This window comes from Camelus bactrianus, chromosome 22 (assembly GCF_048773025.1).
Source record: "Camelus bactrianus isolate YW-2024 breed Bactrian camel chromosome 22, ASM4877302v1, whole genome shotgun sequence".
Taxonomy (NCBI): domain Eukaryota; kingdom Metazoa; phylum Chordata; class Mammalia; order Artiodactyla; family Camelidae; genus Camelus; species Camelus bactrianus.
In genome coordinates, this window is record NC_133560.1 from 26,875,112 (window position 1) to 26,890,181 (window position 15,070).

The window sequence follows — 15,070 nt, forward strand, 5'->3', positions numbered from 1 at the left end:
AGGCCTCACGTGCCCAGGAGGTCAGTTAAGAGGCTTCTGGGAAGCAGCCGTGGGGCCCTGGCAGGGAAGTGCTGGACCTTGGCCGGAGCCGTGTCCAGGCCATTGAGGGGGCAGAGGAGAGGCTGGAGCAGGCTCAAAAGCTGACAGGAGACAAGAAAGTGCCAGCTAGTAGGAAAACCCTCTTAGGCAGAGATGTTGCTGGATTCCTCAGGGAGATGCCAATGGTCGAGCTCTCTTTAAATTACTTTATTCAAGAAGGTGGGGAGGACAGACAGAGGACTGAGCTGAGCCCTGAGTCCCTGAACCTCCCAGCTCAGCCCCCACAGCAGGATGGGACGGAAGTTAGGGGGTGGGGACTCCAGCCCCACCCAGACAAGGCCGGGGACAGACAGGACCCAGGAATACCGATGGACTGTCCTCTAGGCTGTCCTCCAGAAGGGCGGCGGCCGGAGCACGCGGGGCCCGGCCTGCGGACCACCCAGGGCTATTTGGGGGTGCTGCCGCCCTTCTTAGGAGTAGTGGGCTTCTTGCTCTGCCAGAGGTGTCCCTGGATGGTGAAGGCGTCCACGCTCATGGACATGGTCTTGGCGGGGATCTGGGTGAAGCGCTTGCGGTCCGAGTTGTACTTGTAGATGCCCTCGACCATGGCGGGCGTGACTGTGCGGGGGCCGTAGCCCGCCAGCCGCGACAGCTCCTCTGTCTCCCCCGACAGTGTGTAGAGGGCCCGGAACTGGCAGCTCGAGTCTCGGAAGAGGATCAGGAAGTGGTTGGCCTTGCTCTTCTCAATCTCCTGGTGGGCGGTGGGAGCGGTTAGCCAGCCCCGGGGGGCCCCCGACCTACCCGCCGGCCCCCTCGTCCCAGGCGCTGGCGCACCTCGAGGATGCGGTTCTTCTGCGGCTCGTTCACCTTGCCCGCCAGGCAGCAGTGTGACAGGGCGTTGTGGATGATGAACTTGTTGGACTTCGCGCTGGGCTCCTTATACAGCCGTGGCCCTAGGGGGCGGGGCGGTCAGCTGGGATGATAGTGGCGGGTGGGGTGTTGCAGGCAGGCCGGTGCTCGTCCCCCAAAGCCCCACCTACCTGTGTACTCGGGCACCGAGGCGGGGGAGGAGGCGTTGCTGCCGTTCTCCCACTCACGGTCACGGCTACCAGGCAGGCGGCTTGGGGACATGAGGCCGGATGGAGATGGAGCCCTGCAGGGGGAAGAGGTGGGACAGGGGTGCAGTCAATGGTGGACGAAGCCTCCTGGCCCATATGCCGTGGGACTGGGGAAGGGCAAGCCCAGAACACGGCACAGTGGGACATGTACACGTATGTTGTACATATGTGCCCCCAAGTCCACGCAGTGCCCTCTCCCGGCCCCAGGCACGCTGGACACTCAGGCAGAGAGGCCTGTTCTCGGATCCTGTCAGGTATGCGTCCTTTCATCCCTTTGGTGGCAGATACACTCATGCCATGTCACACTGCTAGGTCTGTGCGCTCCATCTCACACACACACAGGCCACCTGGAACGCAGGCGCCTGCCCACCAGGCCGAACTCACCGAGATGTGGGCCTCTTCACACCGAGGTTATTGGCCTCATTGGCCACAGTGGACAGTGACAGGGTGGACTGGGAGTAGACTTTGCTGAGCCGAGAGCCTAGGAGTGGAGGGTGTCTGGTCAGGCCCCACCCAAAGTCCCCTAACCTCTACAGATGCCCGCAGGCCTTGCCTAGCAGGTGGTGGAGGGAATGTGGGGCCAGCCCTGCCCAGGCCCCTCACCCTGTGCAGCCCCAGCCCCAATGGGGACTGGCCTCCCCCCCCCACCTGTGCGGGAGGGGTTTGCCCGGTGAGCCTCACCTCGCTGCAGCCTGCACATCCTTTTGGAAGTCTTGACCCCCATGAGCCCACATACTGGCCCCTACCCTGCACCCCTGCAGATGTACCCCCCACCTCCCCATGTAACCATGGGGGCCTCACCCAGCAGGCCTCGGGCTGGGCTTCGAGCCAGGGCCGAGTCATCACAGCAACCGGAGCGTGGCCGGGGGGGTCTCCGTCCACCCCGGCCTGGCCCCCCGCTCCCTGCAGCCCGGGGCCGCAGCACCTTGTCGAGGTCATCCATCAGCTTCAGCTGGGCCCGGCGTTCGTACTCGAGCCGCGTGAACTCCCCCCGCCGGGGGCCCACCTCCTCCTCTGCCGAGGTGCGGGCAGCAGGGGCTGGGGTTGCTGCAGGGGCCGTCGGAGCTGCAGGGGCTGGGGGGCTGGGGGCCACCTCCTCCTGGGCCAGCCTGCAGAGCAAGGGAATTGAAGCAGTCAGATAGGTCACAGGGTCACTGGTGGCAGGGGTCCCCAGACTGGGCCTGGCCTCACCTCGCCGCCTCCTCCCTCCGCTGCTCCCTCTCGGCCTCCTGCCACTGCTTCCGCCGCCGTGCTTCCTCCGCCCGCCGCTGCTGCCGCTCCAGCAGGCTAGCTCGTTTCTGGGCCATCTCGTCTTCGGGCTTGTCTTCATCCTGGGGGCAGGCACCAAGTCCAGCTGTCCCTCCCCTGGTTTGGCTGGAGTCTGAACTGTTGACCCAGCCTGCCAGCCACTCACCTATCCTTTAGTTTTTGTAATCGATCTGAAGGCATTTGGTTAGCACTGGCTTTGTGCATAGCCCCATGCTGGGTTCTGGGCACACAAAACACTTAACCCAGTGGAGAAGATGATCACATATCACACCAACAGTGGTGAACACTAGCAAAAGCTGTGATCAGCTTACACCATGGGCAGGGACCTATCCTAGCCTAGGGACACCAAGAGAGGCTTCCTGGAGGAAGCAACCTTGGAGAATGAAGAGAAGAACTGAACAGGGTTGGGGTGAGCGGTGAGGAGAGCGTTCTGGGCAGGGGGAACAGCAAATGCAAAGGCCCTGAGGTCAGAACAAGCCTGGCAGTGTAGAACAGCAGGGAAGCCGGTGTGGCTGGGATGATAGCATAGGATGAGGTCAGAGGTGAGCTGAGCTTAAGGCCATGGGAAGGACTTTTATTCTAAGAGCCAAGAGGAGCTACAGAAGTATTTTAAGTAGAGGAAGGACAAGGTCTAATTTACATTAAAAAGTTTGGCGGAGAAGGGAATTCTGCATTTATATTTTAACAGTACTGGGGATCAAAACCAGGACTTCGTGCTTGCTAAGCATGCGCTCTACCACTGAGCTATACCGTCTCCCCACCCCAATTTGCATTTTTTTAAAAAAAAATCTTGCTGACTATTCAGTTGGAAATGGCCAGGGATTGGTGTGGTGAGGGGTGGGCGGTGGAGACCAATCAAGGACAGGATTGCAGGTGTCCAGGTAAGAGGTGGTGGGGTGGTCGCCAAGCTAGGAGTGCCAAGAGGAGGGAGAAGAGTGATGGAACATGGGAGAGTCAGGAAGGGGGACTGGTGGGGCCATGCTGGTGGGGCGGGTCAGGGGAGGATGGTGAAGGAGAGAGCAGGAGGGAGGGGATGCCCTGGAGGACCCTAGCCCCGTTTGTCCATCTATTCACTCCTGTCCACCTGGCTGTCACTCTCCCATCTATCTGTCCACCCCTGTCCATCTGTCTACCCACCCATTCTCCCTCTGTCTATCCACCCACCCCATCTATGTGTCCATCTGGCCACACACACCTTGTCTGTCTGCCCACTCCCACCCGGCTAACCACCTGTCCACCTGTGGCTCCTCCACCAGCTCCATTTGTCCATCCATTGGAAAAGTCCTATCCAGGTGACCAGCTGTCCACACACCTCCCCCTCCCTGACCATCCACCCATCTACCCACCTGACCCCTCCCCCACCTGCTCAGGTGACTCTCACCTTGTAGAAGAATCCCAGCCCAGCTCTGGGCTCTCCCTCTGAAGATGCCTCTTCTTCTAAGGAATCCTCAGCACCAGGGGGGCTCCCGTCCCCCTCGTCCTCAGCCGTGGGCTCTTCCAGGCTGCCCAGCGGTATCTCGATGAGGCCAGGCCGGGCTGCGGGCTCCTCGGGAGGCGGCCCCTCGGTCAGGAGGATAGAGGAGCGTGTCTGCACAGGCACCTGACTCGGCGAGAACTTGCGCAAGTGGGGGAGGCTGTCCACATCGTGGGGAGGCGTGAGCACCCTCGTCAGGGGCGCCAGCCGCAACTCCGCTGGCCGTGCGTGTTTCGGGCTACGGGGTGTTGGGCTGGGGCCAGGCCCGGGGCTGCGCCGGGTGGCTGGGGTGCGCCGGGCGGGGCTGGGGGACGCGGCTTTGGGACCCGATGTGGGACCAGGGATGACCCACGCAGCGGGAGGTGGAGCAGGCCCTGAGGCCTCGGGTGGGGCCAGGAGCCGCTGCTGCTGGTCCGTGAGCCTCTGCATGTCCCGTTGCAGTGAGCTCAGCGCTGCACTCAGCTTGCTGACTGCCCGGTTATAGTCCCCCAGCCCTTCGGGGGGCACCGGGCCCAGTTCAGGCGAGAAGGTCACTGCCTTCGGCCGTGGGGACGGCTCACCCTGGCCCTCGCCTGCCGGCCGCTCCCCACCAGGAGCCAGGCCTGGCTCAGCCTCCGCCTCCCCGCCGGCCTCCCGTGGCTGCACCTGCAGGAAAGCGTTCTTGCCCAGTCGCTGGCGGTGCTTGGCAAAGATGGCCTCAATCCGTCGCTTCTGAGCCTCTATGGCCCGGCGTTTCTCCTCCAGTCGGGCTCCAAGCTCACTCATCTCTGAGCTCAGGGCCTCTGGTGCCACTGGAGTGGCCGCCGGAGACCCTGCCTCAGCCTCGGCCTTCACCAGCTGCTTCTTGCGTTCAGCAAAGCTGGTCATCTTCACTTCAGAGTTGCTGGCTGCGGGGGACGAAGCCGCTGCTTTCGGGGAGCCCTCAGGCAGGGCTGGAGGTTTTGATACCTCCCCCGCCAGGCAGGGAGATGGCTTTGAGGGGCCCTCAGGGTGGGGCAAGTAGGCAGGTGCTTTGGTGGGCCCATCAGGCAGTGGTTTTGAGGATCCCTCGGGTGGGTAGGGGGAAGCCAGCGGCAGTTTGGAGGACCCCTCAGGGGAGTGGAGGTAGAAGCTGCCGTCAGCAGCCCCATCCGGGAGCAGCCGGGGCTCGGCACTGTGGATGATCTGCAGGGCCTCCTCAATGGTGGGCAGGTCACCAGTCTCCGGGGATGGCTGGGCAGGGGTCCGGGCTGGCACGGAGCGTGGGGGGCCCAGGCTGTCTGAGCTGACCGAGCGGAGCAGGACAGGGTCTCCCATGACAACATCCACGTCGCTGTCCAGGCCAAAGGGGGTGCTGAACGACACAGCCTGGGAAAGGGGACGGCTGGGCGGCCAGAGGGAGGGGTCAGCCCCTGGGACAAGCTGAATCCCACCCTAACCCCACCTGCTCCAACACCCGGGCCCCTGTGAGGTGCTCACCTTAGCTGACGGTTCCAGGCCTTCCCGAGTGCCTCCATGTGGGACATGGACGGGGAGGACTTCAGTGAGCCTAGGGGTGGGTGAGGAGTAGTCAGGCAGTGGTCACTATGGGGTCACTGGGGACCCTGGGTGGGGTCAGCCATGGGGTGTCAATGGGTAAGTCACTGATGTGTCATTATGTGAATGGATAGCTGGGGGCCATTTGGTGTCACTAGGGGGTTCTGTTGAGCCACTGGGGAGGTCACTGTGGGGGTCAATGAGTATCACCAAGGAGTCATTCAGGTGCCAGCGGGACCCAATGGAGGACTCATGAGAGACAGCAAGAGGTCAGCTGGGGCAGTCTTTGGGTGGGGGTCTCCAGTGACAAGCCATCCCCCTGCCCTCACCTGTGGATCCACGGAGTGGGGACTGGGGGCCGCCGGGTGACAGAAGTGGGTGGCGGAAGTTGAAGACAGGAGAACTGCCAAGAGATGAGCATCAGTCAAAGGCTCCCACCCCTCTTCTCCCGGGAGTAGAGACCAGAGCATCCCCCTGCCCTCGTCCCAGCGGGAGGAGGAGCCCGTCCCAGCCACGCAGCCTCAAACCAATCTGGGAACCATACCTGCTGCCGCTGGTGTTCTGAGGGGGAGAGGCCTCTGTGGCCCTCGGGGAGGCAGCTGCAGCACAGAGGGGAGGGTCAGGCAGGGCTTGGCCTCCCCTCCCAGCCCCCTAGCCCAGAACCTGGGGCCAGGCCTCACCATGACCATCAGGCAGATCTTTGACCTGCACAAAGTCGGGTTTCAGCACCTCAAAGCACATGAACATCTCTGCTAGCAGCACCATCAGGTTGATCTGGAGGTGGAAGGCAGGGTCAGCCAACAGGACCCCCACAGCCCTGGACCCCCGCCTTTACCCACGGGGCCCCAAGATGGCCTTACCTTGAGGGGCGGTGGGACATAAAGCAGGTCCTCAAGAGACAGTGGGCAGCCCCGAGGAAGGCGGGAGGCACAGAAATCCTGCACCAGCTGGAGGTTGTACAGGCTATCCGCCACAGACATGGGGTCCTTGAGGCACACCTCTGTAGGGACAGGATGCCTGGGTCCCCAACTCTAAGGGAAGGAGGACGGGGCCCCGGGGAAGCGAGGGCCCAGCAGCCAGCACCCATGGAGGACTGCCTAAGAGCAGGGCCTTGTGCTGGGCCCCCTTCACAAGGTGGCCACTGTGAGAGGGCTTTCCTCAAGCCTCTGCGTCTGTTCTTCCCACCGCCTGGAGCGCTAGTCTCCAAAGAACTCAACTCCAAAAGCTTTTCTTGCCCACCCAACATCCAGAACTCTCCTCTAGATGAATTTATTGTCTTTCTCGCCCAGCTAGGCCGTGAGTAGCCTGAGGTCAGGAGCATGTCTGTATTGTTCTGGCTGGACCTCTGCTGCCTAAAACAGGATCTGGCACACAGTTCGCACTCTATCAATACTTGCTGCAGGAATGAATTGTATGAAGCACAGAGAGGTTTAGACACTTGTGAAAGGTCACGCAGCTAATTAGGGGAAGAGAGGTTCAAACCCAGGTCTGCCAATTCTCGGAACTGTACTCATAATCACTGCACTACTCCAGGGACAGAGGCCAACGCCTAGGACAGGGGCTGGCTCAGGCCCATTCACTCACCCTCGAGTCGTAAGAGCTGGGGACAGTAGCAGTGGATTGTGGCGGCCAGTGCAGCCCCACTTGCCAGGTCCTGGAGGCTGGTCACGGTCGGAAAGCAGGGGGCTCGTCGGGCCACGGCCCGGTCCTTGCGATATCGGATCTGTGGGTGGGAGTTGGGTCAGGTCAGGGGTCAGGCTGGCCTCTAGGTCAGCAGTCATGCAGGCTGGATGGGGAGGCCTAGGGTTTCCGCCACGAGGGGGCGTGAAGCCGGGGGGTCCCAGAGCCAGAGTGGGGGGCCAGCTTGGAGCAGGGGAAGGGCAGCAGCAAGAGGCAGAGGAGGTGTCTGCGAGCAGCCAGGCCAGCAGCAGGGGCTGAGGGCAGGGACTCCTGGGACCCTGGGGCGGGGGATACGTTACCATGGGGGGTTTGCTCCCCGACTCCTTCAAACAGAAGGCAATTGCGTGCTGGGGGGGGAGAGGAGCAGCTGTCAGCAGGGCAGGAGGGGTGCTGACTTGCTGGGCCCCCAAGCGCACCTCCAGGGGGAGAGAGCCCTGACCCCATCCTGAGCCCTGGCCATCCAGCTCCGACTGGGCTCTGGCCGGCTTTGGGGACCCCAGCTCCTCCCAGCCTGGAGGGACCCCACAGAGCAGCCTCTCATGCAGGGATTCCTCTCCCCCCAAAAGACCCAGGCCCCAGCTGGGGAAGGGGATGCAGAGAAAGCAGGTAGGCAAAGGAGAGGAACCCCCATCCCAGGCCCCCACGGTTGGGGGAGGAGACCCTGAAGTGAGCAAAGGCAGGGACTTCAGCCCAAAGCCTCACCCCACCTGCAGTAGGCACCCCCCTCACTGCACATCAGGGATGGACATTCCCTCCCCCCAAATCTGGGAGCTGGGAGCTGTTTTTAGGGAAGCTGGAGTCTCTGGAAGGTTCTTCTACCCTCTTTTGGGTTTGAAGGTCTTCCTCTTGGCTAGCGGGATCCCCATGTGCCCTGCCTGGTGGGCTCAAGATCCATGTGTCTGGTGGGCTGGGGGCCTCCCTTCAGAAGCAGCAGAGGTCTCCCCGCCTCAGCTCAGGCGGACAAGCTGAGGGTGTTCTGCCCTCCTGATTCACGGGAGGGGAGGGTCATCCCTGTCAGGTAACCGCAGAGAAGTCTGTCCTCTTGGTTAACAGCACATTCCCCTTTTCCTGTGGTCCCCAGAGGGTTTCTCTCTGCCCCTCAGGGCTGGGGCCCCACTTCCTTTGCTCACATCTGAGGGGAGGTAGGAGAGGGAGCAGGACAGGCAGGCAGAAACAGACACACAGACAGACAGAGCGACCAGCAGGGCAGGCAGACGGGGCAGAGAGATGGCCCCACTTACAGGAACCAGCTTCCAGTACCAGCGTGTGGGGCACTGATGCCACAGAGACAGAGGGAGAGTGGCGGGAGCGGGCAGAGGGGAAAGGGTACAGGGAGAGAGAGAGACAGAGTCACCTCCAGCCCCCAGTGCAGGAATGGCCTCGAGGTGCAGCCCCACCCTGTCACCCAGCCCTCAAGGGTCTGCCCTTCTTTCTGCCCATCCATTGCCCCAGCCTCACCGAGGGCTGGGCTGGGGCCACCCCATCTGCAGGGGCCACGGGGGATGCTCTCTGGGCAGCTTCCTGCTCTGTCTTCTCCTGCAGCCGCCGGATGGTCTGCGGAGCAGGGAGAGGTCAGTGCTTCAATGTCTGGGCGATCCTGGCCTCCCCCTCTGCTGGCCTGTCTCGCCCAACCCTACCTACCGTGTCCACCCAGAAAAGAAGCTTGTGCTCCAAGCTGGCCAGGGCCAAGGGACCAGGCAGTGTCTTTGTCCACTCGAAGGCGAAGGCAACCATGAGGGCATCAATGACAGCTAGGTGGGCTCCCTGTGGGGGCAAGGGCTGAAGGGTGAGACCGGAGATGGGGCTGGAGGCTCCCCTCCGCCTCCCAAGAACCCGGAGCTGGGAGGGGCTCGCAGTGGAAGGGCCAGGCTTTGAGGTCACAAACTAGGCCTTGGGACCTGGTGGACCATGTAGGCAAGACCTGGGGTCCAGAGTACCACCTTCGGGGCAGAACCAGGCTTGGAGGGAGGGGCCAGACCTGGTGGGCGGGGCTGAATGGGCAGGGGCGGGGCCTACCATGAGGATAGGCTGGTGCTTCAGGTCGGCCTCCTGCACGGGGCGCTCAGGCAGCGCGGGCACCGTGCCCCTCCGAGCCAGCAGGGCCAGCAGCGCAGAGGGGCTGGGGGGTGTCTCGAGCTGCGGCAGCGCCTGGCGCCAGGCCCGGCAGTACAGCTCGGCCGAGAGCAGCAGCCGCGTCACCGGGGGCTTCACGTGCTCCTGCGCGTACTGGTCGGTGTAGAAGGGCTCCCACAGCTCCGAGGGCACATGCTCTGCGGGTAACGGAGGGTCAGGGCCACCGGCACAACCCTCCTCCACACACACCATCACAGGCCTCAGTTAAGGGGAGGGGAGCAGGACGGGCGAGTAGGGGAGTCTGCCTGAGGGAGGGGTGCCGGTGTTCCAGGAGGGGGGCTCTGCACCTCTAAGGTGAGCAGGTGGGAGAGCACGACGCCGCGGGGAGATGGCAGGCTCCCGGACCCGGAGGGGAGGGGGCGCGGAGGCCAGATGGGCAGGCCCTTGTCACCACCCCTCTCCCCTCACCTCAGGACTATAACAAAGACAATACCGCTTAATCGGTCCCCTAGGGTGCCCCACACCACTCACGGGGAGCCGGTTTGCCATACAATAGCCCTAGGAAGAAGCAGCCTGGGCACAAGCGGTACCTCGGCTTTACAGATGAGGAAACCTAGGCACTAAGAAGGAAAGTAACCTGCTTAAGGCCAAACAGCTCAACGCTGGGACTGGGATTCAAACCCAGGCCTTAAGCAGACTATACCCTCTCTCAGCCTGGACGCTGGGGTGGGATGAGCTGTGGAGTGGGGAGCTGGCTATCAGGGCATGGAATGGGGGAGGTGGACAGATTGCAGACATCTTGGGGGGGATCTGAACCTGGTGCCTGAAGGGAGCAGGGGTGGGGGGAGAGAAGCACCAGGGCTCCGTCCATGTGAGGGGAAAGACGGGGGTACAGGAGGGGCTGGGCTTAGAAGCAACCACGAAAACCCTGCCTCCTCCCTCATCTGAAATAGAGTGACAGGGCAGGAAGAGGCCTGAGGAGGCCCCATGTGGAGGGAAGGAGGGGGCGGCGGGGGCAGAGCCCCAACCAAGTAGGACCCAAGGGTGGGGAGGAGAAAAATCAGAACAAGCTGATCTGGGCAGAAGGAAGATCCGGGACATAGAGGAGGAGGTGACTGAGGCCAGTGTGGGTGAGTCGGCCTTCATGGGTTGCTGCTTTGTATACTGGGGTCTGAGTGTGTTGCTTAAAAATATTTGAACATGACGTGCCAAGCCTTTCTCAGGTGTCTGTCTTCACAGCAATGCTCCTCAGAGGCCCATGCCCTCACCTACAATGACCCGGGCATCCCTGCCTTCAGCCCCTGCCTGCCGCCTCCCACTCTTTCCCCACCCCCTAATATCACATGTGACTTTCCCACAGAACTCCCATCCCCTGAGTAGAGTTGGTCTCGCTGCCCCTCTCAGCTCAGAAAGAAGAGTTCTGCAGGTTCCCTGTCCTGCCACCCTACCCCCACCCCAACCTTCCTGATCTGCCCCTGACCTCCTAGCTCCAGCTTCCCCAAGGCCGGCTGGGGCCTTCCAACGCCCACTATCTCCCTTGGGCTCCCAGCCGAGCACCTCCTTCTTCCAGAAGCCTTCCTCCCCCTGGCGTCTCCCAGCATCCCATCGTTTTCTCTCTCCCACCACTCAAGCTGGGCCTCCACCCCATATGCCTCTTCAATGCCAGGCTCCTGACAGCACTGTCCCAGCAGCCTTGTCAATAGACAGGCCCCCTGCCACTGTGATGGCTTCCATGGCCATCTGAGCGCTGCCACCTGCTGTAGCCCAGGCAGTGTGTCCCACTGCCCTTTGTACATCACCCGTAATCCTGAGCATCTTGCCTGCTCTTTCTCTCTCTGTCCCCATCGCCCGTGAGAGATCGCCATCCTTCACTCTCCCCACTCCAGCATCCAGTCAGTCAGCTGGTTTCAACTTCTGGCATCCCCGAAGCCAAACGCTCCTCCCTCCCTCTCTCTCCAGCCCCTGGTCGTTTCCTGCTCCCATCAGCAAAATTAAACAAGTCTCTTTCCTGCAGGACTTGTCAGGGCCTTGGAGGCAACAACTTGAGCTAGAGCTACCAATAGCTAATGTTTATCAAATACTGACTTGTACGAGGATGTCTCTGCCTCGGCGCAAGTGACGACCGGGGCTGGATAATTTTGTGTTCAGTGGGACTAGGGGTACGGGGAATTGGTGGGGTGGGGTGGAGGGGGAGTGCTGCCCTGTGCGCTGTAAGATGTTTAGCAGAATCTCTGGTGTCTCCTCACTAGATGCTAAGCCCCCTCCTCCCAAGCAGTGACAACCAAAAATGTCTCCAGACACTGCCAAATGTCCCCTAAGAGGCAAACTCATCCTCAGTTGCCATTCACCGCTCTCCACTGTAAAACGTATACTGAGCACCTGCTATTGTCGGCCAGTACTGTCTGACAGAAATACGATGCGAGCCACAGACTGTTTAAAATTTTCTAGTAGCCCCATTAAAAAAAAAAGTACAAACATGTAACATTAACTTAGCAATATCTTTAACCCAGTGTGTATCCAAGATATTATCATTTCAACATGCAACCAATATAAAAACATTATTAACGAGCTATTCTACATTTTCTTTATTGTACCAAGCCTTCAGAAGCCACCGTGTATTCTACATTTACAGCTCCTCGAAGTTCAGACCAGCCATGTAGCCCGCGTGGTTACCGTACTGGGCAGCATGGCTAAAGCACAGCCAGCTCTCGTGACACCCCTACACCTCGCACACGCATTTGTCATTGGCTCCTTACGAGACGTATTCTTATCCATTGTACAGATGAGAAAACCAAGGCCCAGAGAGCTAAGATAACTTGGCCAAGATTACACAGCTAGTAAATGTTGGCGCTGGTGCCAGACGGGACCCTAGTTCCCTATGCATCACGCATAGTGCCTGAGTGCCTGGCAGTGGCCCAACACTCAACAGGCATCAGTGAAGAGTCCCAGAGTTCATGAACTCTGGAGGCATGAGGGACTGCACGTGGTGCTTCCCAAACTCACTGAAAGATGGTACCCTTTCTTATCTCTGAGCTAGAATTCTGCAGAGCGCCTCCCCCGCTGCATTCCTGCCCAGCATCCTCACACCTGTGCCCTGGGGCCACCAGGACTCCCTCCCTCCAGCCACTATTCCCCCCAGGCAACTGCACGATCCGATCTCATCTTGTCAGTCCTCAAACACCTTCTGTGGCTCCCCAGTGCCCTCGGATCCCCATCCACAGCCTGAGAGGGCCTCCTCAGTCTCCCCAGCCTCCCTCAACTCCCTGCTCTCCCGGCCACCATGAGGACCCGCACAATCTTCTCGGAGAACTCCCTGTTGGTCCACACCCCAGGTCTGTGCGTGGTCTTCTCCCCCTAGCAAACTCCTACACACCCTTCAAAGTTCAAATGCTCCCTCCTCTTAGGAGCCTTCCCTTCTCCTCCTCTCCCTGGAAGATTTCAGGGATTTCCTCCCCTGGGCCCCTGCGCTAACCGCCTCTACATCACAGACTTTGTCACTCTAAGTGCAAAGATCTGGTTTCAAGTCCCATCCCCCTCTCTCCGGAGTCCATCCCCATCCTCTCTATCCTGAGTGCCTGGCACTGGCCCAGCACTCAACAGGCATCAGTGAAGAGTCCCAGAGTTCATGAACCAAGCAGCGCTCTGCTCCCCACTTCCTTCTCTGGGTGTCCCACCTTCCTCAATCCCCCTCTGTGCATAGAAAAATGGGTGGGGGGCAGATTGAACTTGAACCTCAGAGAGGATGTCACACAACACAGGGAGCTGGGTCAGTGAAAATAGAAGTGGGTGAGTCAGGGCACCTCCTCAGGGGACCTCACTTGTCTTTCTGCAAAATGGAATGTTAATTTCAGTTCTGTCCCCTGGCCAGGATGGATGAATGTAATTATTAATAATAAAAAAAAAACCACCAATCACAGCAGCAGCATAGCGAGATCCACGTAGCGTGTACTGTGTTCCAGACACAGTGGGAAGAATTCTGCAGTCAGTTTCTCTCAAGAAACCTTGTGAGGAAGGTACTGGGACCCCAATCACCCCAGCACTGTCCTGGCCTTTAGTGGATGCCTCCTGGACATTTGTGAAATGGATAAATAAATGAACAAATGCCATCTTTTACAGAGGCGTAGACAGAAGCTTAGATAATTCATCCACATCCTGGTGGAGCTTGGATTCAAACCCCAAAACTCCCAAAGCTGAGTCCTCTGTGGCCTCATAACCTGGGATATGAGGGACTGGGGCAGATCTGGGTTTCTCTCCACTCATCCCCTCTCTTCCTCCTTGGGGGTAAGTGGGCCTCAGAGTGGGCTCTGCAATGGGAGGGTGCAGGGAAAGAGATTGGGAGAGACAGGCTAGGGCGGAACCAGGAGACGGACAGCTGTCACCAAGACCCACACCCAGAACAGGTTGATCTGGGAAGGCCACGGAAGGGGGGATGGGCTGTGCCCAGCTGGTGCCAAGAGCAGTGGGAAGGACCAGTGGGAAGGTAGGGCGTCCCCCCTGAAGGCCCAAACCTTAATTAACTCGTCTTCCCCATGGCCAGGCCCTGGCTCCCAGCTCTGGCATGGGGCCATGACTGAGCCTGCCCAGGGCCTGGAATATCCTAGGGACCCACCCGCATCCTGGCCTCTGGGGTGGCCCGAGTTCACACGTGTGGGCCTGGGGGAGGAACCGGGAGAAGGCCCTGCACCTGGGCCCCCATCCCTGACGATCTTGGATAAGCCATTTCCCTTCTCCTGGGCTCGCCCGCCTCCTAGGCAAAATGGGGCAATAAGTCACAGCTGCCAGCCGCTGGCCGGAGCCATGGAGGCCAAAGAGGGGGGGTTCCCGGAGTTCCCCTCGCCGCCCGCAGCGCAGGCAGGGCGGACGCGAGGTGTGTGTCAGGGGTCCTGGACGTGGGCGGGGGTCCTCGCGGGCGCGTGATGTGTGTTAAGAGGGGGAGGGCGTGCCAGGCAAGGCCCGCACCGGGAGACACCACCGGCCCGCAGACCCTGCGTGGCTCACCTGGGGGCCGGTACGCCCGGGTCCCAGCGAGAGGCCGGGCCGGCGGCCCCACCCCCACCGCGCTCCCGCAGCCGGGCGGGCAAAGTCCAGGGCCCGGGCGGAGCAGGAAGCCCAGAGGCCCGGCGCGCAGCGGCCTGGGCCCGGGGACCCCCGGCGGCCGGCGCTATTGTTCCCACGGCCCCGGCCTCCCCGGCGTGGCGCCCCGCCCCCCGCACCTGCCGCCCCCCCCAACCCTCGGCCCGGTACCTGCGCCCCCGAACGCGGTCCGCAGCACCCACGCCAGGCTAGCTGCAGCCTTGGCCCGCGAGAAATCGTACTGGTCCAGGGACTTGATCTCAGGAACCAGGAAGGTCCTCCGCAGCGGCCCGGGCCCGGGGGGCGCCGCCTCCACCATGGCGGCGCCGGGGCTGCGGGCACCGGCTCCGCGCTCGCTCGGGCTGGGCTGCGCCGCGCTCGCACCCGGACCGGGCCCGCCGCCTCCGCCGCCGCCGCCGCCGCCGCCGCCACCACCAACGCCGCCGCCGAGCCAGGTGCGGCCGCTCGCGCTCACGACGCAGCGTCGGTCCCGCCCCGGGGCGGAGCCCAGGTGCGCCCCGCCCCCGGCCCTGGCCCCCGACAGGGTCCCCTCGCCTCGCCTCTCCCCTCGCCGCAGGGTGGGGCGGGCCCAGACTGCGGTGGTGGCGGGGAAGGCTGCGGAGGCATGTGTGTGCGCGCGTGCGTGTGTGCGCGTGTGCGCGCGCGCACCGGGGAGGATGAGGGACCCTCTGCTTGCGGGCGTGTGTGCCGGCCCGAGTGTGTTTCCTTCGATATGAGTGTGAGCCGGTCATTCCCGGCCTGGAGGCAGCGTGCACGCGGGTGCACCTGTTTCTGATTGTGTCTTATGAGCGTACAAGAACGTGTGTCT

The 15,070-nt window shown here is 61.6% G+C and overlaps 1 protein-coding gene across 5 annotated transcripts; it reads right to left on the reverse strand.

Annotated features, from left to right (window-relative positions):
* Window positions 1–231: 231 nt before the first annotated feature.
* On the reverse strand, window positions 232–14,681 carry CAMSAP3 (calmodulin regulated spectrin associated protein family member 3). Of its 5 annotated transcripts, none has more exons than XM_074350915.1 (19): window positions 14,413–14,681; window positions 9,112–9,365; window positions 8,737–8,859; window positions 8,554–8,649; window positions 8,337–8,369; window positions 7,395–7,442; window positions 7,000–7,138; window positions 6,276–6,415; window positions 6,096–6,189; window positions 5,960–6,014; window positions 5,745–5,818; window positions 5,359–5,428; window positions 3,808–5,212; window positions 2,349–2,488; window positions 1,959–2,266; window positions 1,542–1,638; window positions 1,080–1,192; window positions 874–992; window positions 232–790 (listed from the first exon to the last, which is right to left on the reverse strand). In XM_074350915.1, the coding sequence occupies exons 1-19, from the start codon at window positions 14,558–14,560 to the stop codon at window positions 485–487; spliced, it is 3,762 nt and encodes a 1,253-aa protein (XP_074207016.1). In that variant the 5' UTR covers window positions 14,561–14,681; the 3' UTR covers window positions 232–484. The 5 variants fall into 5 exon arrangements, with proteins under 5 accessions (XP_074207016.1, XP_074207012.1, XP_074207013.1 ...); XM_074350911.1 differs by having other exon boundaries at window positions 3,808–5,263; XM_074350912.1 differs by lacking the exon at window positions 8,337–8,369 and having other exon boundaries at window positions 3,808–5,263; window positions 14,413–14,680.
* Between the last annotated feature and the right edge of the window lie 389 nt (window positions 14,682–15,070).

Excerpts from the sequence above, each read along its gene's own strand:
- CAMSAP3 (XM_074350911.1), bottom strand. The coding sequence starts at position 14,560 with ATGGTGGAGGCGGCGCCCCCCGGGCCCGGGCCGCTGCGGAGGACCTTC. Across the intron at positions 1,193-1,541 it reads GTGAAGAGGCCCACATCTCG|GGCTCCATCTCCATCCGGCC; the intron begins GTGAGTTCGGCC and ends TTCCCCCTGCAG. Across the intron at positions 993-1,079 it reads CTCGGTGCCCGAGTACACAG|GGCCACGGCTGTATAAGGAG; the intron begins GTAGGTGGGGCT and ends CCCGCCCCCTAG.